Genomic DNA, 23,754 nt, shown 5'->3' with positions numbered 1-23,754 from the left:
AGGAAGTGTCGCCTAACTGGATGCGGAGGGAAGAGACTAGAAGTGGACCTCGTTCTTGGGTGTTCGGACTAGATGGCCATAAACCAAGGTTGGGTATTCAGAGGATGAACTTTGGGGACATAAAGGAACAGATGATCAATGGGCCATGTTGATTTTTTTCTTTTAAGTTTTTATTTTGAAATAATTATAGCATAACTAGTTCACTGAGGTCTTACGTAGCCTTCACCCAGTTTTCCTGAATGGTAGCACTTACAAAAGTGTAGTACAGTGTTAAAATCTGGATATTGAGATTGGTATGATCCATAGACCTTTTTGCAGTTTTGCTGGTTTCACCTGCACACGTGTGTGTGTGCGTGCACACGCATGCCTGTATGTGTGTATGTTTCCATGCAGTTTTATTGTGTGTTGATTTGTGTAACCATCACTACAGTTAAGATACAGAATTGTTCCACCTCTGCAAAATCTCTCACACTCTTTCCCTTTTCCCATTCCTAACCCCTGGCAGTCACTAATCTGTTTTCCATGTCTGTAGTTGTCATTTTTGAGAGTGTTAAATAAATGGAGTTGTATAGTAATTAACTTTTTGATACTGGCTTTTTTCACACAGTATAATTAATTCCCTTGAGATCCATCCAATTGTTGAGTGTATCAAAAGTTCATTTCTTTCCATTGCTGAGTAGTAGTGTTCCGTGGTATGAATGCACCAAAATTTGTTCCATACATTGAGGGACATGTGCGTTATGCTGAGGTTTTGGCTATTACAAATAAAACTTACGAATGTTCATATATATTAATTTTTTGTGTGGATATGTTTTTGTGTCTTTGTGACAAATGCCCAACATTGTATTTGTTGTGTTGTATAGTAAATGTATATTTAAGAAGCTGCCAAACTATTTTCAATAACGTCTATACCATTTTAACATTCTCAGAAGCAATATATGAGAGATCTAATTTTGCTGCATCCTTGGTATTGTCACCATTTTTTAAAAATTCTAGCCGTTCTAATAGGTGTATAGTAATATCTCATTATGATTTTAATTTGCAATTTCCTAATGGCAAATGACCATCTTTTCATGTGTTTGTCTTCTGTATATTCTCTTTGGTGAAAAAAAATCTCTGTCCTTTGCCCATGTCCTAGTGAGATGGCAGTGCTCAGTGTCACCACTCTGAGCCACCTCGTTCTGCCTCGTTGCTGCTGAGGGGGAGGAAGTGCCTGCTGGCCCCCCAGACCCTGCAGGGTGGAGGTTGGGGGAGGCAGCTTGCTGAGCAGCACTCCTCCCACTCGCCACCTTTACCTCTCCGCTGCCAGGTCAGCCTGCAGCTCCAGTGCTGCACTTGGCCACACTGATTCCACAAGGGGTCAGTTTTTCTTTTGGTTGTGGCTGGAGTAGGGCCAATATTAAGAACAAGGTTTTTTCTGCCAGACATCCCTTCCCCTGTCCCTTGACTAGAGGGAGGGGGCAGACTATATACAACCCTTATCTTCTGGTGGTTCCAGGTCCAGGCTTCTCCAGCACATCAGGGATGAAGGGGAAAGAAAACCCAGGGAGCTTCACCATTCCTCACGTTGTCAGCTTTCTGGCCAGTCAGCCTTCCCTCCATCTTTCATAGCTTTCCTGTATGTGTTTGTGGTCTTAGTGCCAGGATTTTTTGTCACAAGAAGGACTGACAAGCAATGGAGTGACTTCATCTTGGCCCCATGTTGGTTTTTAAGGACCTGGGCCGCTTCAGGAGGCGGTCTAGACTCAGTAGAGCTTTGTGAAGAGACCTCAGCGTAGGGCCATCGACAGCAGGAGATGGTGGATGAGGGCTTGGGAGCCACTCCAGCTTTGTTTGAACCTTGGCCCCTGTGCTTATTGGTCGAGACTTGAGACTCAGCTTTCTCATCATACAAACGGGGATGATGCTGTAGGTGCTAGTGCCTGTGTCTGTGCCATTATGCACGTAGAGGAAGTTGCAGGGCGCCTGACTGTTACCAAGGGCTCGGGAGACATGAGCCCTTGTTTTATCTACAGATGAGATTCTTGGCTGTAAGAGGAACATTTTTGGGCTTAGTGAGAGTGATCTAAACAAGAACAAAAGCCAGATTGCAGGGATTCAAACACCAAACAAAAGGTGAGGAAAGAAGTCAGTGTGCCTTCAAGATACTGTGCTTGAGAGGTAGAGAGAGGGTTGTGAAGGGATTCAGGGAAGTAGCTGGCTGGGGGAGAAAGGAGCGTGAGGTTTAGGGAGGAAAGAAGAAAGGACTGAAGAGAGGGAGAAATAAACGGGAAAAATAAACGGGTAAATTACAGAAAGAGCCAGGTTGCTGCTGGTGCTGGATTTACTACCTGGGGGAAAGGAAAGAAAACCGTTCCCTGAGACCAGGCCCACTCCCCTGAACCCCCGTCCGGCATGGGGCCCAACGCCTGGCTGTCACCGCTGACGCCACCAAACATGCTGACCTTAACCTCTTCAAACTCAGACGGCCGCTGGCACTGGCACTGTCACCCACCACTTCAACTCCCGGTAGTTGCTGTTTTTGCTGCAGAAAGGAGAGACACAGAAGGCAAGGAGAGACACAGAAGGAAGGGTGAGACTGAATGAGGAGCTAGGACATTAGGAAGAAATAAGTGAGTTTGAAGGAATCTGTATATAATAAACTCCAGGCATTTTTTATTTCATCAGACATTTGTTAAACGTCTGCTTTATTTCAGACATGTGCTCTGGTCACAGTGATGACAGAATAGACTATCCTTGTGCTCATGGAGCTTTCCTTCGAATGTGGGAGTCAGGCCTTGCGTGTTCATGTGCAGCTGGGGTGTGTGCTGTGAGGGGGAAGTGCGTCTGCCCAGCGGGGTTGTATTGCCTGGAGGATTCTGCAGGGATGAGGCAGTTAAGGGGGCCTCCCCAAAGCAGAGAGGTGGGAGCTGAAACAAGGAGCTAGTGGGTTCTGTGGAAGCTGAGAAGTGTGGGGAATGTTCTAGACACAAGGCACGGCATTTATGTGAAATGTTTGTGGAACTGAAGGAAAGCCACCGAGAACCATGTGTTCAGCCGGTGGGAGCAATACCTGAGATGGGAGGCAGAGGAAGGCGAGCCGTGTGGGCTTCGTAGGCACCCAAGGTCTAGGGTGTTATTCCAGGAGTGCTGGTTAGCTGTTACTGAGTCGTAAGTAGAGTGACATAGAGTACACGTTCTGATCCACATCCTTAAAAAAATAGCACTGAGTGCCATGTAGGACTTACATTAGAGAGAGCCACGGATGGTTATGGGGAGACCAGGCCCAGTATCGGGGTAGTTGAATTGAGAGAGCTGGTAGTTTGGCCGAGGATGGTGGCCGTGGAAGTGGAGGGAAATAAGTGAATCTGAGACTCTGTGACGCATCAGACACAGAGATGTTTGGATGACTTTCTGGCTGGGCGACTAGTTTCCAGTGTCCAGTAACCAGGATCACTGAATGTTTAGGGGGAGAAAACGTGAGTTTATTTTTAGACTTCTGTTTGGTCGAGATGCTTCTGAAATATCCAGGTGAAAATGTTGAGAAAGTAGTTGCCTGTGTGGACGTGGAGGGAAAACAAGGGCTTGTAATGGCAGCGGGCTGAAGGCACCCATCAAGTGGTGATCAGGCAGACCAGGCAGTGAGGATTGAGGAGTTGGCAGAGGGGTGGGAGGGAATCCAGAAAAGAGAGTATAAGATTATAATCAAAGGGGACATTCATGTTAGGAGGCAAGCCTAAGAGTGACAGGCATGGTGGTGTTTGAGGAGAGAGGCAAAGATGTAAAGATTAGATTCAGAATAGAAATACTATGAAAATGGTAGAAACTGAATTAAGGAACCGGTAAAAGGCTGGCCTGGCACAGTGTTTTCACCCGTGTCCCTTAGAGCACTGGGTCCTTGGGAGTGTTACTGTCACGTTCTCTCTCTGTCTCTGTGTTTCTGTCTTTCTCTTTTTCTCTCTCTCACACACAAACATGTTTCATGGTTGACTAAGTATGGGGGTCACTGTTAAAATGAAGTGTTCTTCAACAACATGACTTCTAAGAGCATTTGTCTGGCACCGTGAGTCTCCAAGGTAGATGGACCATGCAGCTATTCTTACTGACTCTCGGGAATCCAAGTTCGCCTTCTCTGGAACAGACACACTTGCTGGGTGCCCTTAACAGACTCGGCCACGCAACTGTGCACCCGGCCCTCTCAGCATCCTCCTCTCCCTCTCCACCCCTGCTCCCCAGCCTCCTCTCTGTCAAAGGTACAGTTTTTCTCAGGCGTTGAAATAGCAGGGTCCAGCTTCAGGGGGTTGTGGGCTTAGGGTTGTGGAGGCCAGAGTATTTGTGAAAGCAGGCGTGGCACCAGGGACCGGGGTCCCCTCCGGCCCGTGGTGGGTGACTGGTGTGTCTGGGTGTTGGGTGGGATGAATCTTCAGTAACCGGTGAAGGCCTGCAACTTAGCAGCAAGGGATCTACTTCATGTGTAGGCAAACAGGAAGCCTTGAGAAAAGGATATTCTGGAAGAAATCTGCAGGTAACTGGGGTGGGGGTGGGAAGGGGCGTACAGTAAAAGAAAGGAAGTAACTGAAAGATAACCCCTGTGCTGGAGACTGGAATGATGTAACCTTGGGAGGTATGTGAGCGAGAGCTGGAGAGGAAAGGGTTGTTACTTGAACGTTTGGAACTTGGAAGCTCCTTTACGTTGTTAATTGCTGTGTTAGTGTGTAGTTACTGTGCACATAGCTTTGGCCATAAGGAAAAATGACCCTATTCAATAAGTAACTCTCATCACCACTGGCATGCCAGTGAGATCACCAGCACCCCCTCACAGAGGGCTATATGCGGTTTTAAAAAGCAGTGGAAGATCACTGTAGAAGGTTTAAACAAATGAGAGTGGTGTTAGGAGCGACTGGGTGTGTTGTGAGGTGGAATTTTGCTGGAAATCGGAAGCCCAGCATTTATCTTTTTATCTCCAGTGCCTAGTATAATGCCTGGTAAACAGTCAGCCTTTGATTGAATGGGTGGATGAATAATCCCTAAAATTCATCCTTTGTAAAGAAGAACCAGAGAAGAGTACTTGAGACCAAATTCCCTTTGGAGGTGAAAGCCAGAATTTTCCAGATGACCTCTAGGTTCTGGTACAGATTTGTAGCACTAGTTTGACATAGTTGATGGTTGCTGATAAGAGTGAGAAGTTGGGGCTTTAACAGGTAGAAAATAACTGACTTTTGCTTGATCCCACGTTTTGCAATGAGAAAGCTGAGATGTTGGGCAGGAAGAAACAGTTGGTCTTGCTGTAGCAATGAAGAGCAGAATCTTGCAGATTTGATTAACGTTGCTTAAAAACCTATTATGTTTTAGTTCCACTTCTTGTACCTTCCTACACATAAGTATTGCTGCATAAGAGATGAATGAGAGATACACGAGAGTGTTGTAGAATGAATGTATAGACAAGTGAATTCGTACCCGTGCTGGGCACCGCCTTCTTACTTCTTCATCTACCTATTTATATCCTAGCGTTTGACATGACTGGCTCTGTCTCATGCATGCATAGTTACCTATTTGGGATTCAAATTACCTCATAAGGACCCTCATTATACTCTTAGGACGATGATAAACTGTTGGTATTATCTGTATATCATTATGTCCTCAGTATTTCTTATTTTGATTGTCTGGTCATTGTCTTTCCTCCTCTTTATCTCTCTCTTTTCCCAGGACATGGAGGCCTTCATTTTTCCTATTAAATTACTGATTTAATTTTTCAGTACTTAAAAATAATTTACTGACTGCTAACTATATACTGTCATCCCTCGGTATCTGCAGGGGATTGCTACCAAAATCCCCAGATGCTCAATCCTTTAAATAAAATTGTGCATTTTTTGCATATAACCCACACACATCCTCCTGTGTATGTTACTGTTTTTTGTGTATACATTTAAAGTTTATTTATAAACTAAAAGATAAGCAACAAACTAATATGTAACAGATGAAGGATTAATATGCAAATATATTTAAATGCCTACATATCAGTAAGAAATAGAAAAAACTGATGATGATTATAAATAAAACAAATGGCCAATAAAGATGAATGATGTTTAATAACCTGGGGAATGCATTAAGATAACATACATTTTAATCTATTAGATTTAAAAAGACACAAATAGTTTAATAAGGTTACACACTGGTGAAGGCATGGTTAAAAGGTGCCAGCAGAACTATATTTCTGTATTTTGGACAGCCACTTTTTTAAAATCTATTTTTATATATAGTGGCTAATATTTGTAAATCTCAAACTCCTAAGTTTATCCCTTTCTACTCCTTTTTCTCTGGTAACCATAAGATTGTTTACTATGTCTGCAAGTCTGTTTCTGTTTTGTAGATGAGTTCATAGTGTCCTTTTTTTTCAAAATTCCACATATGAGTGATACCATATGGTATTTCTCTTTCTGGTTTACTTCACTTATAATGACAATCTCTTAGGTCCATCCATGTTGCTGCAAGTGGCATTATTTTATTCTTTTTTATGGCTGAGTAGTATTCCATTTCCTATATACTTTAAATCACCTCTTGATTACTTATAATTTCTAATACAACGTAAATGCTGTGTAAATTGTTGCTGGAACACAGAAAATTCAAGTTTGCTTTTTGGAGCTTTATGGAAATGTTTGTCCTGAATACTTTGGATCTGTGTTTGCTTGAATCCACAAATGCAGACCCCACAGAAACAGAGGGCTGACTGTACCATGAATCATACTGGTCACAGACATACACAGGACGTAGTCCTCTTCAAGAAGCTTCAGTCAGTAGAAGAAGTAGGTACATATGTGTAGCACCAGTAAGACATTGTGGTAAGTTAGCATAAAACAGCAAATACAAGGTTCTGTGTTATTCTGGAGAGAGACTCCTTATAATGAGGATCAAGATGGGCAAGGCAGGCTTTTTAGTGGAAGTTATAGCAAAGCCAAACCATCTCCTTTACTTCTCTGTATCCTGTTGTTGCATTACATTCCAGAAGCAAAATGGATCAAGACCTCCAAAGGTCTACTGATCTGTCATCAAATCTTCTTTCCCTGCTGAAAGAAGCTTCATTTGGGGAGCTAGTCTTTCCTAGTGAATCCCATCAACAGAAAAGCCTGCATTTCAAAACAATCAGTGAATGAAAAACACAACATAGCTATGAAATCTACGGTCTCTAGAAATCAGTCAGAGTCTGTCATTTACAGCAGTTTATGGCTGAGCTGCTTTTCTGTTTAAACAACAAATAATACTGAAGGGATTTTAACTTCTGAGGACTAGACTCAAACCTAAGATTTTGTGGTCTACTCAAACTTCTTAAATGCATTTAGAAAATGTAAGATTTTGACTGTTTTGAAACATCTTTGTGAATTATAGAGACAAGACTAAAAATAAAAATCACCTAAATTCTCCATGAAGAATAAATTTTGTGTTTCTTGAAGCCTATAAAATACTCTGCCTTACGTTAAAATGCAGAGGATCCTCTCCTATAAAGAAACAGATTTAGAACAATAAATTTTTAGCTTGAGATTTTAAAGGGTGAAAGAGGACAGTTAGAAGGAAAAGAAGCCTGGAGCCATTTTTGCATCAAAAAGAAAATTCAGAAGAATCAAAATCACTTATTTTTGTTCCATGACTCAATACTGCAACTGTACTTTTCTTTTCCCAAAACAAATAGGCACAAACAATGATTGCAATAGTTAAATAAGTACTTTTTTCTTTAAAAATCTTACAGCACCTTTAGGATCAAATTACTTCCAAATTTAACTTGATTAATTTCTGAATAAGAAATACCAGTTTAAAATGAGTCTTGTATTTCAGAGAGTATTATAAACAGCTAAAAAAAAAAAAGGGAGGAAAACTGTACTGTTTAAAAGCATGCTGGAATAAATAAAAATATTTTTTGGCACATCATTAATAGCCAATAGCATTTGGAAGATTTGGAGATGATCTGGTTTGCATTAAAGATATTTAAACACTTTAAAATGCCTCATGAAGTAAGTCAAGCTTTACCTCAAACAGATGCTAAGAAATATGAAAATATATGGAGTTTTGCTATATTTAAGGTCATGATTAACTAAAAACCACTTGGCTTCTGTCTTTCTAGAGAGCACAGTCAGATGAACTGGAAAAAATTGAAAAGCATGGCCGGTCCTCCAAAGACAAGGAAAATGCCAAGTCTCTGGACAAACCTGAGCAGTAAGCATTCCATAGGACCCTGCAGATGGCATCGGGAGGGGGGGGCTCCTTCCGTTTGGAAAATGCGGTATCTTCTGTGCATAAGTGTCATGAACGGTGTGAGGATAAACGTGTTTATGTGCATCGTATTTTTCCTCTCAACTTGGCTTTATTTCCTTAGGTTCCTTTATGAACTGTCACTAATCCCCAACTTTTCAGAGCGAGTCTTTTGCATCCTGTTCCAGTCCACATTTTCAGAAAGCATTTGCTCAATTCGTCGCAAACTGGAATTGCTACAGAAATTGTGTGAGGTGGGTTCTGGTCCATAGAGAGCTGAAGCTTGGGTTCTGATATTTCATTGTGTTCAGTCATGTTCATATTTCAGACGAGGTGTCTTCTGTTTACTGTAAGTTCTCATAAAACCTGTAGGATAGCGGCCCCACAGGAGAGAACGCACGGCGATTGAGCTGCAAGATTAAAGCAAATGTGCTGATGGGCACCCGGCACCCAGGGCTGTACTGCTCCAGTGCACTGCCCAGCTCCGCGGGTCCCTGTTCCTTCTGCTACTGTCAAAGCACTGTCTTCACTTTTCATGCATGGCCTGCTCATACCTCAGACTTCCAACTGAATGCCATTTGAAGGCATTTTATTTATTTTTCTCTGTTTTGGGGAGGGCCTCTCAACAAATTGTTAGTGATTCAACAAAATGCTTTAGGAACAGCTGTATGACTATAAATATTCTTCAGAAAACAAAGAATAAATGCTTGGCAGACATTACCAATATAAACATTTAAAATAATATGTCAAAAATTAATGGTACCATTCGTGCTGGTTTTTGTAAATCATTTTGAAATGTAGTAAGATGTTATTAAAGACGTTTTCAAAGGACATGACATACAAATTCAAGTGAAACTTAGTGTTTTGGAAGAATTGAGTGCGAACTTTGAGAGATAAATCTAAATTTGGAAGTTAAACTTTAAAACTACGTTTTGGTTTCCCATACCTTATGCCAAAACTTTGCATTGTACCAGAGGCAGGTGCAGTTCGGCTAATGGCAGGGGCATTATTCTGTGGTGGTTCCCGTGTTACCGCCTTACTTGTTTTCCTTGCAATTACATCACAGAAACGGCCCGGGTTGGTACCTCTCAGCTTACAGAAGCGCGTCCGCGTGCTTGTGGGTGTTGCAACTTTTTTAAGTTAACTTTGGAGACACTGCTCTTCAAATATACCTACTAATGAGCACTGGTAAAGTTTGGATGTTACCCCAAAATTACTAGTATACTGTGAATGCCTGCCACAAACTTAGGAGAATCCAAACAAAACTTTGTGTAATTGAGAAATTGTTCTTTATCTTGTTTTACAGACATTAAAAAATGGCGCAGGGGTTATGCAGGTTTTGGGTTTGGTTCTTGCCTTTGGCAACTACATGAACGGTGGAAATAAGACACGGGGACAGGCAGATGGCTTTGGACTAGACATCCTTCCAAAGCTGAAAGATGTCAAAAGCAGTGTAAGTGTTTTGGGTGAATGAATGTAACAGATTGAAGACTGGATATCTTGTTTAGTAATAAGTTTGACTGTAAACCAGTTGTTATAAATACTTATGTTCCAAGGTCAAAAGCTTCTTTGTGTTCTGAGCTAGATAAAAGTAATGGCTGTCATATATTTGTGATTTACAGAATATTAAAGTTTCCTAAAGTAAGTAATTTTGAATCCTGTGTCTAATGAATAATTTAGACAACATTTTAATATAAAAATAATTATCTTTCTAAAAGTAATGATCTATCTTTACCATGTCTGCTAATTTTATCCTTTTGGATCTGAGGACAAGTTAATTTCCATAGATGAGACAGTATATCCATTACTTTCTCCTTTCTCTTCCATATTAAGCAATGGGAGGCCAACAGGCTCATATTTTAAAAACTAAAAAAGGATGAGCGAAAGTATTTGTAAATAAAATATAAAAGATGATCTTTTTCCACATATCACCCTCTTCTGATCCTGGTGTGTCTGAGAATGTCTAAGCCTTTTTGCAAGCCTAATTATTTTTTAATTCTACTTCCATAGTTGTGTTTGTTTCAAATTAACATGTAAGAGATTATGATAGTATCAATAGGAATATAAGACTGGGGAAACCACCATGATGGTCAAAGTTAAAGTCTGACATTGTCCGCTGAGAAAATAATAGAATTCTGTTTGTCGGATAAAAGAGTCTCCCAGCAGAACTGCATGATGAAGGAAATTGTGAAGGAAATGCTTTTAAAATATTAAGTTTAAGTGAGCAGTTGACCTATAGAAATGAAAATATATAAATTATCCTTCTTAGATAAGGAAATAATCCCCCTGATGAGAGAAAGATATTTTTTGTTTTTTTTTTCTGCCAGTCAGCAACTCACTTGTTTATTCATTCATACATCCACTCAACGTTCATTTAACGTTCTTTCATCAGGCTTCTATGAAATGCCAGACACTGTGCTTTCCCAAAATTGAGAAAAACATAGTCTTGCTTAGAACACCAACAGCACGTAATTTTTGTGATTTTTGATGGTTATATTTGTTCAAATGCTGTTTGTTTGTATGATACACATTTTCATAGGAACCTCCAGTATGTCAACCTGATAAATCACATTTCTTCAAAAACAAAAGCTTTCTTCTAAACATATGCCAGTTCTTGAATAGTTCTTAAAAAACTGATATTTGGATTGAAACAAGTAATTTTCTGTTACTTATAAAAATGGATCTGAAATAGAATCTGATACTCATAATTATACATGAATAAGGGATATTTTTATATTGGTTGATATATCTTATTCAATCCTCCAATAAGTTAAATTTCATTAATTTAAGTAATTAATCTAGATAAAAAATAATGAAGCAAGAAGCAAGATTTTTTAATAGTTTCACAAGAGCTATGCAAAGCCTTCCTGAGTTTGTTCTTTCTTCATAACTAATACTTACATAGTTATATTTGTGTATCTTAGTACTGTTTGTATGCCTGCAGGGATGGAGCTGTTGCTCAGATCACTTGGAATTAATTTTTGCTCAGCATGCCTATCAGCAGGCATTTAATGCGTGTTTTGTTCATCGATTCAGTACTGCTAATCATTTCACTGATTTACAAGTTAGGAAAGACAAAGGAAGTCAAGTTGCTTAAATCTTTTCACAGGCAATCCTATTTCTTATGAATATATTGCTTTTATTTTTATAGCTGTATATTCCTGTGTAATAGATTGTTAATGATATAGAATATGTTGCTTTACAGGAAGTCTGATAGATATATTATCATGTCATGTCAAATTTGATGATAAAGGGATGTTGCTCTTTTTATCAATGGGGGGAAAAGTCCTGGCTAGATTATTACAGAAAACAAAGTCTGTATTACAGATTGTGTTTTAAAAATATGTAGTTGGTTTCACACATCCAGATTTTGAGCAATGAAAAAAAATTAAAAATTAATGCCTCTAAATGTGCCAGAAAAAAGAGTGAACAGCTTCTTCTTTGTTAGATATGAAACAATTTTACTTTTTTTTCTTTAGAACTACACACATTTTGCATTATTTATAGTTGTATGGATATTAATTTCTACATCTCAATTGCTGACATGATTTATAATATTTATTTGCATTTAAAGCTCCAGCTTACTTAAAATAATACTTAACTTCTAAATTTTCTTAACCTACATACTAACCAGCCTCAGTCAGACTTGCTTTTGGAGTGGTACCTGCTGGTCCAGCTGTGCAAAAATGCTGGAGACAGTCCATCATTTCAGTTTAGATGGTAGTTATGCTTTTAATAATAAAACATAAAAATTAATCAGCTAATTTTCTGATGGAGGAGGATGAAAACAGGAAAGCATACACAGTTGAGACTCCACCCTGAAACAGCTGTGCTTCCACTCGGAGCTTAGCTTGGAACCGTGGGGAAAGCAAAGTCTTCTGTGTCATTAAACTAAAGTAATGTGAAACAGAATTTCCCCTTTCATCCTAAATATTCTCATCTAAATATGTGGATTAGCTGGAATTAATTTTTTTGACACTGTGTATATAGTAATTTTCAAAGTATATTTCTACTTACTTTGGCCTTTCTCCTAGGACAACAGCAGGAGCCTTTTGTCATACATCGTTTCCTATTATCTGCGCAATTTTGATGAGGTAAGATGGTTTTTACAGTCATGCTGCGTTGTTCTTCACTGCTGAGCGATCGGCAGCGTCTGTCATTGTTTTGTCACTGCTGTTGTGTCTCCTCGTTTATTTGAAAATCCTGTGCTTCTCGCTGCTTAGGACGCTGGAAAGGAGCAGTGTGTATTTCCACTGCCTGAACCCCAGGACCTCTTTCAGGCCTCACAGATGAAGTTTGAAGATTTTCAAAAAGACCTCAGAAAACTGAAGAAAGACCTGAGAGGTAACGTACAGTCTTAAAGGAACTCATGATTGTTATTTATGCTTTTTCAGTGAGAGGAAGGCTTCTGTCATGTCGTCGTTAAAAGATAAGTATTCCCTCGCACCCCGCCCGTCGTGCACCTGCCCAGGATCCTGTGGCTTTTGAGCTTGCCTGGGAAGAAAATACTTTCTTTCACATGTTTGGTCAGAAGACATACGCATGCATAATGCTTTATTGTTAGTTGAGAAGCCTTCAATCAAAGCATTTTGAAGAGAGTTTGAAATTCTTTGAAGTTGTAAATTTGAAGTAATACATAAAAGCAAATAGTTCACAAATTTTTTTTTTATTTTGTGAAAAAAATCCCTTTCATACCCTCCCTTCTTGTAATGAAGTACAGTTGGCTTACAGAACTGTACTCGTTTCAGGTGCACAACTTAGTGGTTCCGTTTTTTCACATATGACAGACCGTACAAAGTTATTACAGTGTTCTTGACTGTATTTCCTATGCTGTGCCTTACATCCCCGTGAGTGACTTATTTTATAACTGGCAGTTTGTACCTCCTAATTCCCTTCACCTTTTTCACTCATCCCTTTTACCTTCTTTTCATGAGGCTTCTTGTTACGGAGTTGAGACACCTCACCTACCTATTTAAGCCTCTTTCTAACTATTTATGTACAGACAGGAAGTGAGTAAGTTTATGTGAGGTTTTCATTTCATGTCTCACTAGATGAGAAGAAGAGGCTTGGTTACTGCTGCCCAGAAACCAAAAAGATGATAAATTTTAAGAGATTCAGTCTCAGTGCTGAAGTGTTTATCCAAAGATATTGATCTATAATCAAATTTATGGAGTTGTTATATTCCAGTTACAGATGCTTTTATATGGATTTAAATCAGAATAGTAACATTGTATAGTTTGCTTGTTCTTTAACACTCAGCATTTATTACGGGCCTGATGCAGGACAGGTATGTGCTAGGTACTTTGGGATGCAGCCGTCACAGTCCAGGGAGGGTGAAGACTTGTCATTAAGATGCTCCGCCTTAGAGCCTCTAATACAGATGCTCATTGATTGAGTCCAGGAATGACTGCCTTGTTTTTTTTAAAAATAACAATTAAAACTATGTTATATTTATGTTGTTTATGTAATGCTACATTACTGTGCATTTAAGTATGATTTCTTAAAGCAATACAAAACCCAAACCTTTCATGTGTAGTATTTATCATACTTCAAAATTTTGCCAGTTATCTTGGTTTGCTTATGGAATTCCTCTTCCCCCACCCCCACCTCTGATGTAGTGCTGGGCACTTCTAGGGTATCTGGAAAATATCTAACACTTCAATCAATTCAGTCTTGCAAATGATTTTATAAACAAGTGTAGTGGTGAGCACATTAACAGGAGATTTTGCTTACTTTGCTTGGTGCTTCACTTTGGAAAGTTACCTCATTTACTTTTCACATCTACATGCTTTCTTACTATAGTTACATTAGGTCATGAAAATGCTCACATTTCTAACTCACAAGACTCAGAGCTAAAAAGAGAAAATTAACACACACTGGGAAGTGGATTTGGAAAGGACGAGTGGCCAGTACCGATGAGAGCTGCTTCCTCCTGCACGTCAGTCTCTAGCAATGACTACTTATTGAAGGAGCATCTTAGCAATTTCTGAGTGCTTCAGAGGGTTAAGAAGGTGATGAGCTTAACCCCAAGGGTTTATACTGTATATTGGGATCAGAAGAACTTTTCTGAAAGGTCTGTTCCCTCAACTAGCACCTGCTGCATTTCTCAGGTTTGTCCGCAGGCTGTTACAATTTGGTGCCCTAGAAGTTGGGGGTTTAATGGCCAAATGAGTATGAGAACTGCTGGGCTAAAGTAAGCTTGGAGGCACTTCCAGGGCCCTCTGGACAAAGGGCGGCAGCAGTTCCCAGCTCACTTGAGCACAGAGCGCTTTTCCCAGTGTGTCTGGTAGGTGCTGTAGTCGGCGGAACTCACTTCAAGAAACGCAAGCCTGCTCCCCTGTGAGTAACAGAAGCTTGGCGTGTGCCTCAGAGGGGCTTACAGTAAAGGTGGGGAAATGAAACTTTAGGTCATGAAATAGTCTCATTACATGTTACTGTTTTTGTAAAATGAGCTCAGCTTGTGAATGGCTGTTTACAAAGCTGTCAAACTCTGAGGGATCCTGTAAAAACTGACAAAAATCAGAATTAGGCCTCTTACTTTTTACTTCTCCCAAATGAGTTTTTCCATAAAAAATGAGATTTTTTTATACCACAAGGAAGGAAATCTTGTGACCTGGAATTTAAGTTCCATTTCTAGGAAGGATCTAGCATGAGTGCAGCATTTCATACCAACAGGGCATAGAGTAAAACTGCCGCATGCCCCTTTACGCAATGAGATGGGCATAAATATACATCGATTTGACTAAATAAGAGTCAAATGGGGGTTATTTTGGATACAACTGCTTTAAAGTACTGTCTGCCTTGATACATGTAGCCTAATAATGATCCCTTTTAAGTGATCAAACTGGGTAATTCGTTTCAGAAGATCCAGGTAGCCTGCACGCTTTTTTTTCAGAAGCAAGTTGTTTTTTAAGAAGACTTAGAAAATGAGATGGTATATGTAGAGGATTTATCCCAATATTTTCCATATAATAAATATCCAAAAAACATTGGCTATTTATAATAAGGAAAAATAGAATAAAGAGTGTGATTAGTTTGATAAAGGCAGATAAGCTGTCAGCCCTAAATCACCCGTCTTCTGGCTCTGTCACTGTTTCTGCTTCCAGACTTAATTGTTGTTTCTAAGGAAAGACCAAGAAATAGTGTGTTACAGCTCAGGCACTTAAAGTAAGACAACTGAATCTCATTTTAGCATTTTATAAGAGCATCCGCTGTGTTTGGTATGTATGTCGTTCCCATGCTTTCTCCAGCTCCTCAGGGAGCTCCCTGGCTTCCCGAGCTCAGTGACGTGTAGTTGGTTTATCAGCCCGGTCAGCTTGTGCCTCTTCTGACTGTGAGCAGCTCTGCTTGATGCCGTCGTGCCCCATGGTGGCTTCTGTTCCCGTGCCTTGCTTGGGTAGAAATTGTTCCACTTGCCACCTGACTTAGCATGAACAGAGCACTGAGTAACTAAGTTCCTGGAACTGGGCACGCATGTTCTCATGCACATTCTTCCATGTACCTCCTGCCCTCCCCCACCTTCAGCGTCTGGCTCGGAAATACTTAAAATTCATTACCTATAGCTTCAAGCTGAAATAATGTCTTTGTCCAGACATACACAGGAAAAATCAGCCCATAGACTTATTTGTATTGATTTGTATTTGTTTGTAACACTTATATTTATAATTGTAGATTTCTGATTTTATTTATTTTTGTTGGAGAAAAGAAAAAATGATGTTATAAAGTTAATTCAAATGCAACCAGTAGCTTTTTTTAAAAGTAACTTTATATTATGATTTTAAAATGAATAACAGTTCAGCATGGAACATCAGACAACATTGAAAAAATGTAGAGAAGAAAATATATTTTGGAAATAATTAACAATTTAAAGTAGGAACAGACCAGTTTTATTTAAGAGTTAAGAAGCACTTGGATTGTGTTCTGCCGAACCACAAAATTGGAAGGCTTATAAAGGCAAATACTGCAAAATTATGTAAATTGTTTGTCAAGAATTAGGATTGGAGCTGGCAAGAAGTAAGGGTGTTTGCTAAGCAAAGATTGGTCGAAAATGATTGCATAGTTACAAGGGGAGACCCTGAGACCATAAGGTTACAGCTAGCAAGTACTAGCAGATACTGTTCTGAGAATGACTGGTGGTGTCCTTGAGTTTGATACAGTGCAGAACATTCAAGTTTTCGGTAATACAGGAACATATCTATAATGACACTGATAAAAGAAGTTGAAGAAAACACAGACAGATGGAAAGATATACCATATTCTGGGATTGGAAGGATTAGTATTGTTAAAATGACCACACTACCCAAGGCGGTCTACAGATTCAGTGCAATCCCTATCAAAATGCCAAGGGCATTTTTCGCAGACCTAGAACAAATTATTTAAAAATTTGTATGGAAACACAAAAGACCCCAAATAGCCAAAACAATCTTAAGAAAGAAGAACAGAACTAAGGGAATCATGCACCCTTACTTCAGAGTATACTACAAAGCACAGTAATTAAAACAGTATGGTACTGAACCATTTTGATTCTTCAATGCATTCTTTTCTTTAATAGTTAAAGCAGATGCACAGTGCATGTTTGATAGCCTCAAAAAAGTCTGTTTTAGCTAGCATGAACTTTAAGCCAAATCATGTATAAGCCAGAATGACATATTCAGACTTCAATATGTGAAAATTTCTTCCATCATCTGTCATCCTGCAGTCCAATAATATTAATGTTTTGGTGTGTTTTTATCTAGTATGTGTGTATGTTGCACATACATGAATTACTCCATTGGCACCATGATGCATACAATTTTTGTAATTTTTGTCCATTCTTACATTCTCTGCTCTATAGTTGGGTAAGATATGTATTTTTATATTATGTCTTTTTTCTGGCTTTCTATTGTGTCGAAATTTTTTCCAATATTTTTCTCCCTGACTCCTGCAATACATTTTGAAAGCTATAGACAGCGTTACTATTAATTTGTTGGCTGGTCTTAATTATTAACATATTTTCTTAATAATATATTTAATTTTATAACATGCCATAAATTTACTCAATATTTTACCTTCCCAAATAAGACGAAACTTTTAGAACATTCTAACTAATAATTAACTATTCTCTTCTTTCTTCTAATGTTTTTCCAGACTTTTACTACTATCATTTTTCTTTTAAAAACTACTGATATTTTATAATCCTTAAGTAATAACATTTACCAATATATTTAATTAATCACTGTGCTACCACTGGTGCATCTCATTTTTCTCTTCTCATTTGGTTGCTCTCTCAATGAGGCTTGGTGGGTATTAAGTTATGAGTCTGAAAATGACTGAGAAAAATTTTCCTTTTTGAATCATCAGTCTGCTGGACATAGAATTGTAGATTGAACAGTTTCATCTATATTTTGAAGATACTTTTTTCCTTCTTTCATCTATCAATGATAAATCTATTTTCAATCTGTCATCCTTTTGTAGATAATCTGTCTTTTATTTTTGGTGACTTTCATAATTTTCTCACCCTTATTCATCTTTGGCTTTGCTTTAATACGTGTATTATGACTTTATTGGTTTATCTGTCTGTCTATTATCTTGCCCTGTACTTAGAACTTTTAATTTAAAGACTGATGTCCACATTAATGTTTTAAGAATTCTTGGCAATTAACCTTTTCATATATTCATCACTTTCTCTTTTCCTGAAATTCTTTTTAGATGTGTATTGGAGCCACTTGGTCCAACACTCTGTGTCTCCTAACTTGTCTTTTGTATTTTTAAAATCTACCCCACTCCTTTTGTTGTAACCTTCATGCATTTCTCAGCAATGTCTTCCAGTTCATTAACTCTCTCTATGACTCTATCCAGCCTGGTGTTTATATTATCAATGCAGTTATCTTAAAATCATCATAATTTTTTGTTTCTCAAGATTTATAATACTTTTTTTAACATACCTATGTTTACCTTTAAAATAATTTATTTTGGATATTATCTTTCCATTATCTCTTTGATATTTATAAAAATATATTAAAGTTCTTTTTGGATTTTCTATAGTTTGTTTCATTTTTCATTTGTTAATAGCTGTACGCTTTGTTTCTACTCATTAGTTTTCTTAAGGTATTAGAATGCCGATTTAAAACAGGTGTCAGAAGATGTCAGAAGTTTACAGCCTGTGAGCTTCTTGTAAATGAAGTTCAGTTGGAGTATAGCCATATACATCCAATCATTTGAGTTATCTATGATTGCTTTTATGTTACAGCTGAAGAGTTTGAGGAGTTGTGACAGAAACTGTCTGTCAGTCTGTTTGTCCCTTGCTCTCTCCCATCCCCTGACCCCACATATCTGCACTGTCTTAATTTTTTCAATTATTTTGACTTGGCCTGCCTGGGAGCCCTGCCCTGTGGACATAATAAGTTATTGCAAATTCATATATCAAGCTAGTGAATGACTTGGCTCAGGTCTTGCCTGGAAAGCTGTATCTGCCTACTGTTGCTGCCCTAGGCATGCAGCTGTGTGTGGACCATAAGCTGTTGTGACCCTCCTTTCATGAGTGTGGAGTCCAGTCACAGCTCTGGGTTTCCAGTAGCGAGACCAGTTCTGTTCCGTGCTGTGTGACCTCTCCCTCCACCAGTTTCCACGTAAGCCAAGATCTTTACCTTCCCCGCCATGCACACACTCCAGTGACCTCTCACGTCCACACTGTTTATTAACTTGGGCTTCTCTGCTATTCCTGGTCCAAAGAGTTAACATTTTTTAAAAAGCATGCTGTGTTGGTTTGCTTTTCTCTTTTGTGTTCTCATTCATTGCTATGTGTTTTCAGCAGAAGAAAGGCTCAGCCTATGAATTCATCATTCCATTTGACTGGACATCTGTATTCACTTTTATACATTTCTTCCCACTGAAAGTTATACAATGAGAATTTCCCATGTCATTTAATATAATTCTGAAACTGTTTAAGATGGTTTAATAATAATCCACCTTACGATTGTGCTGTAATGTAGTAAGTCATTAGATTCTTGTAAGAAATTAGACTCCAGTTTTCCCTGCGCTTAAGAAATACTGTATCGAACATCCTTATTGATAGCCTTTTTACTATATTTCTGATTATTTCCTTAATATAGATTACTAGAATTATAATTACTGGATTAGAGTTAATGAACATTTTTTAAGATTCTTACTTATTATCAGAATTCTTCCTAGAAAGGCAACTTATGAATTTAAAGGGTGGGATGTCTCATAAAATAGAATTCAATAATAAAAATTTGTGAGATTTAGATCAGCAAGGAATCTCAGAGACATTACAGTCTAATACGTATCACTCAACAACTGTTTTATTACATTAATAGAAAATAAAAAATAGAAACATAGACCCTTCCTTCATAGTTCACAGACGAGTAGAGAACCAATAGTTATATGAATAACCACTACACAGTAAAAAGGCATTTTTTTAGTTATATAGATAAGATACTATAGAAACACAGAAAAGGAATGATTAAATATACTTGTAAGATTATATTTAAATTGGATTTTGAAAAGTGACAAGAAATGGATGGTAAAATCTGATATAGCTAGAATACAAGGTGTTTGGGGACATGGAATCAGAAGATGGCAAGTCATCCTTGTGAAGGGTCTTAAGGGCCTGCTGAAGTGTTTGGACTCCACTCTGCAGTCACTGCTTAGCCATGGGAAAGCTTCTAGGCCAGGACGCAGTGCACTCAGGTGTTTCTGAAAGGTCATCGTGAGGCACTTGTGAATGATGGTTTAGAGGGGAGACTCGAAGCTGGAGACCTAGCCAGTCAGTTGTTGAGGGCACAAGCTGAGGTCCCTGTGGTAGGATGAAGAGGAGAAAGGGTTCTGGGAGTCCTTGGAGATGCATTGGAATAAGATTCTCACCAAACAGATATACAGGGTGAGGAAGAAGGAGAGGTAAGATGACTCTTTAATGCTTGTATACCAGGCTGGATGCTAATACTATTCCAGAAGGGAATCCAGGAGGAATGAACAGTCCAGATACCCCTGTATTCATGGAATGCAGTAAACATAAGATGAGATATTTTCCTGATCATGTAGACAGTACAAGTTCATATGCTTTAGAAGGGGTTTACATTGTATTCCAGATGCAGTATCCAGCCACTGAAGAATTCTGTTCAGGGAATTGGAGTGATACGGTTTGTCTTGAAAATATTGCTTTGACAAGCATAGAATTTCAGAGACCAATTAGTAACAAACTCAAATAAAAGATGATAGTGATTTTGACAAAGGAGAGGGGACAGAAGAGATGGAAAGAACTTTTAAAAAAATGGTTCTAATTTGAGGGCCAGGGAGGGTGGTATAAACTATTTAAATGTTTCTGTGTACAAGGTAATATATAAGTGCTTCTTAAAAAAAATTTTCGTCACTCCATAATTTCCTTCAGGCTACATTAGATTACTATAAAGTTCTTCTGTTTGAGATGTTTAAATACCTTTACATAAGCTTTGAAGGAAACAATTAATTTGTCATATTTTTTCCAGAGTTAGTAACCTTGAATGATCTTTCTCTTCTCGTTTTCCCTCCCCTTCCCTGTACCAATATGCACATGTACTCAATTCAGATAAACATTTTCTAGAATGTTTAGATTGTTCATGCTGTAAATCTCTTGACTCTCCATTACTCTCAGCTGTAACTTTGCTAGTGAAAGGGAGAGTAATGAGAAGAAAATCAAGTCATCGGTCATTTAATTGTAAGATTTTATGCCGTTTATCCACATTAGAAAAAAATAGTTAAGTTGTAGTTCCTCATTTTCACTAATCACTTGCTTTTCTGACCTGACTGCGTTGAGAAAACCACAGTAATTAAAGGTGATTATTTATTTACAGACATTTCAAGTGAAGATTTATTTTAGAAATTATCCCTGATTGTGTTACAATGTGTACCTTACAAAAATGTTTTGTTTTCATGCAATAATCAACTTAGATTAATTCATAGCCATAAGATGCTGTTTCACACAAGGACCCAATAAACAAAGTTATCACATGAAATTATAGTCTTCACATATGGAGTAAACTGTCACCATGGGATTCAAGTCATTTATGGTAATCTCTCTGAGAGTGTTTCATTCTCTGTGGCTGAGGTCCTGTGATTATTTCTTTTTCCATTTTCAATTTGCAAACTCCTGCTCACCCTTTGTACTTAGCTAGAGTCGTGCTCTTTGATAAAGCTGTCTGGATGAACTTGCCCTGCAGGAGAACATTGATAAAAACACATTGGTAGCTTTGTAAGTAGATATTTACAGAGGTACATGACAGACAGCATGTTAAAAGTGAGGGTGTAAGTATCAATACCTTTTCAAAGTACACCAGAGTACCACTGATTAGTATCTTTTTCAAAAATTTAAAAAGTCAGAGGATGTGAAATACTGGCAAAAATGTGGATTAGTGAGAACTCTCTTACACTGATAATGGTAATATAATGGAAATATAAATTGACACACTTTCTTGGGAAACTGTCTGGCAATATTTCACTAACTTTTAAAAATCCATATTCTCTGACCCAGCATTTGGTCCCCAGATGTATATACCAGTGCAGAGGTGACCAGGCTGACTTCATAACTGCTTGTATTTATAGCAGCAGCACCAAAAACCCCTCAGGTTTTTCTATAAAATAATTGCTGAGTAAATTGTAGTATCTTCTTTCAAAGAACATCTAGTGATGAGTGAAACTGATCACACTGCATTTGTCTGAATTAAAAATAGATAATTCTTATTAATACAATCTTAAGGAAAAACAAGGCATGGGAAAATACAAACAGCATGATTTCAATTTTCAAAGTTTTATGTGTATATAAAATAACTTATTTAGAGATAGCAAAGGGATGAAAAAGACAACCTTGAAGGCAGTGGGTGCCTCTGGGCCTGAGGGTGGGGTGTAAGGAGCATATGGGACTCTTCCAAAGTACTGGTTCTGTTCTGTGTCTCAAGCTGGAAGTTGGGTGTATGTTGTGTGCATGGTATATATGCTCCTCTGTACATACACATCTTTAATCATTGTATTTAAGAAGAAATAAAAATAGGCAACCGTCCAAGAATCTGTTTGAGAGTTGAGATGTAATCATCTGGACTTACTAATTTAAAATGTGTGACCACTCAGCCTTTTTTATTGTTTATGAAGAAATTACATAGCTTAGTAAATTCAAGAGTAAACACAATTAAGGGCCATATGAAACTTAATTAAAAAAAGAAACTATGTTTAAGAAGACTTTAAATATATGTTTGCAGATGAACAGTACTATGTATAAAACCTTTTGGGGGGAAATAGTAACTTGAAAAACTGGCATGTTATCTGGCGAACAGTTAAAACAGATATTATGTATAAGCGATTAAATAAAAATAAAATTCAATACTAGTGCCGGAAAGCCGTGGAGTACTTTAAAATATATAATCCATTAAATTAATGGATTATTGTTTCTACTAGTTCTGAGAGAAGTCAGGGAAACAGAAACCATATCTGTTAGTGTAATAGAAGTAATTTCAGATTAGTAATTAGTTTAACACATGCTAGAGCAAAAAGGGAACTCTCAGGTAAATATTGGGAGCAGCCGTCATCCCCAGGGCAGAGGAATGAGATGAAGAGGCTGGAGTTGTCCAGGAACCTAGCACGTGCGGGAGAGCGTTCTGTGGGGCTGAGACCCACACGTCTGTGGAGGGGATGCTGCCTGGGCAGACAGTGCCCCGGGAGCTCCGAGAATGAGCTTCGCAGAGCTAAGACCGGGAGCTTTGAGGAGGTGGTACTGACTGTGCTGGTACTTTGAGGAGGGGATGCCTTGATGCTGGGTTTGGGCCTGTAAAACCAAGCCGGGAATCGGCTGCCCCTTACCTCCTCCAGCCCCTCTCTTCCCTCCTCCTTGGTGAAACCTTTCAGGGAGCCAGATGGCAAAGGACAAACGTAACTGGCTGACTCCCAGCACCAGCATCCCGGGCCTTAGTACAGAAAGGGGGTTTGGGGCTAAGAGACAGAATCTTAATAACTTACCATTTATTTCATTCTTTTCTCTTTTTTGTTGAAGTATAGTTGATTTACAGTGTTGTGTTAGTTTCTAGTGTACAGCATAGTGATTTAGTTACCCACACACACGTATATATTCTTTTCCATTAGAGGTTATGCAAGCTGTTGAAAGTAGTTCCCTGTGCTCTGCAGTAGGACTTTGTTGTTCATCTATTCTGTATATAGTAGTTTGTATCTGCTAATCCCAAACTCCTGATGTATCCCTCCTCCCTCCCTTTCCTCTTTGGTAACCGTAAGTTTGTTTGCTGTGTCTGTGAGTCTCTTCCTATTTTTAATTCTTTAATTTTATATTTTTATTTCCATTATTTTAATGTGATCCCACCTGTCTCTCTTTGGTTCTCAAAGCTAAAAATAAATGGAAGAAATGCATCACTTGTGGAGATGCTTATGCCACACTGTGCCTTGTCTTCTCCTCGTTAACGTTTCTTCGTGTTATCTTTACACTTTATTTAGTCCTTTCATTGTTGCTTTGTAGACAGCCTCACAGATGACTGTACCCATTGCTAAAACTCAGAGAAGAAT

General features: G+C 38.5%; 1 protein-coding gene across 1 annotated transcript in view; it reads left to right on the top strand.

Annotated features, from left to right (window-relative positions):
* The window catches only part of LOC102510773 (formin-2), a 286,001-nt gene that overhangs the window by 184,830 nt on the left and 77,417 nt on the right, over positions 1–23,754 (top strand). The window contains 5 exon segments of the mRNA XM_032491868.1: positions 8,093–8,184; positions 8,345–8,474; positions 9,527–9,673; positions 12,255–12,314; positions 12,444–12,564. Coding sequence (XP_032347759.1) covers positions 8,093–8,184; positions 8,345–8,474; positions 9,527–9,673; positions 12,255–12,314; positions 12,444–12,564 — 550 coding nt within the window.

The sequence above is a fragment of the Camelus ferus genome, chromosome 11, assembly GCF_009834535.1.
Source record: "Camelus ferus isolate YT-003-E chromosome 11, BCGSAC_Cfer_1.0, whole genome shotgun sequence".
Taxonomy (NCBI): domain Eukaryota; kingdom Metazoa; phylum Chordata; class Mammalia; order Artiodactyla; family Camelidae; genus Camelus; species Camelus ferus.
Note: the sequence above shows the minus strand (reverse complement) of the source record. Positions and strands in the feature narration are given on the sequence as shown.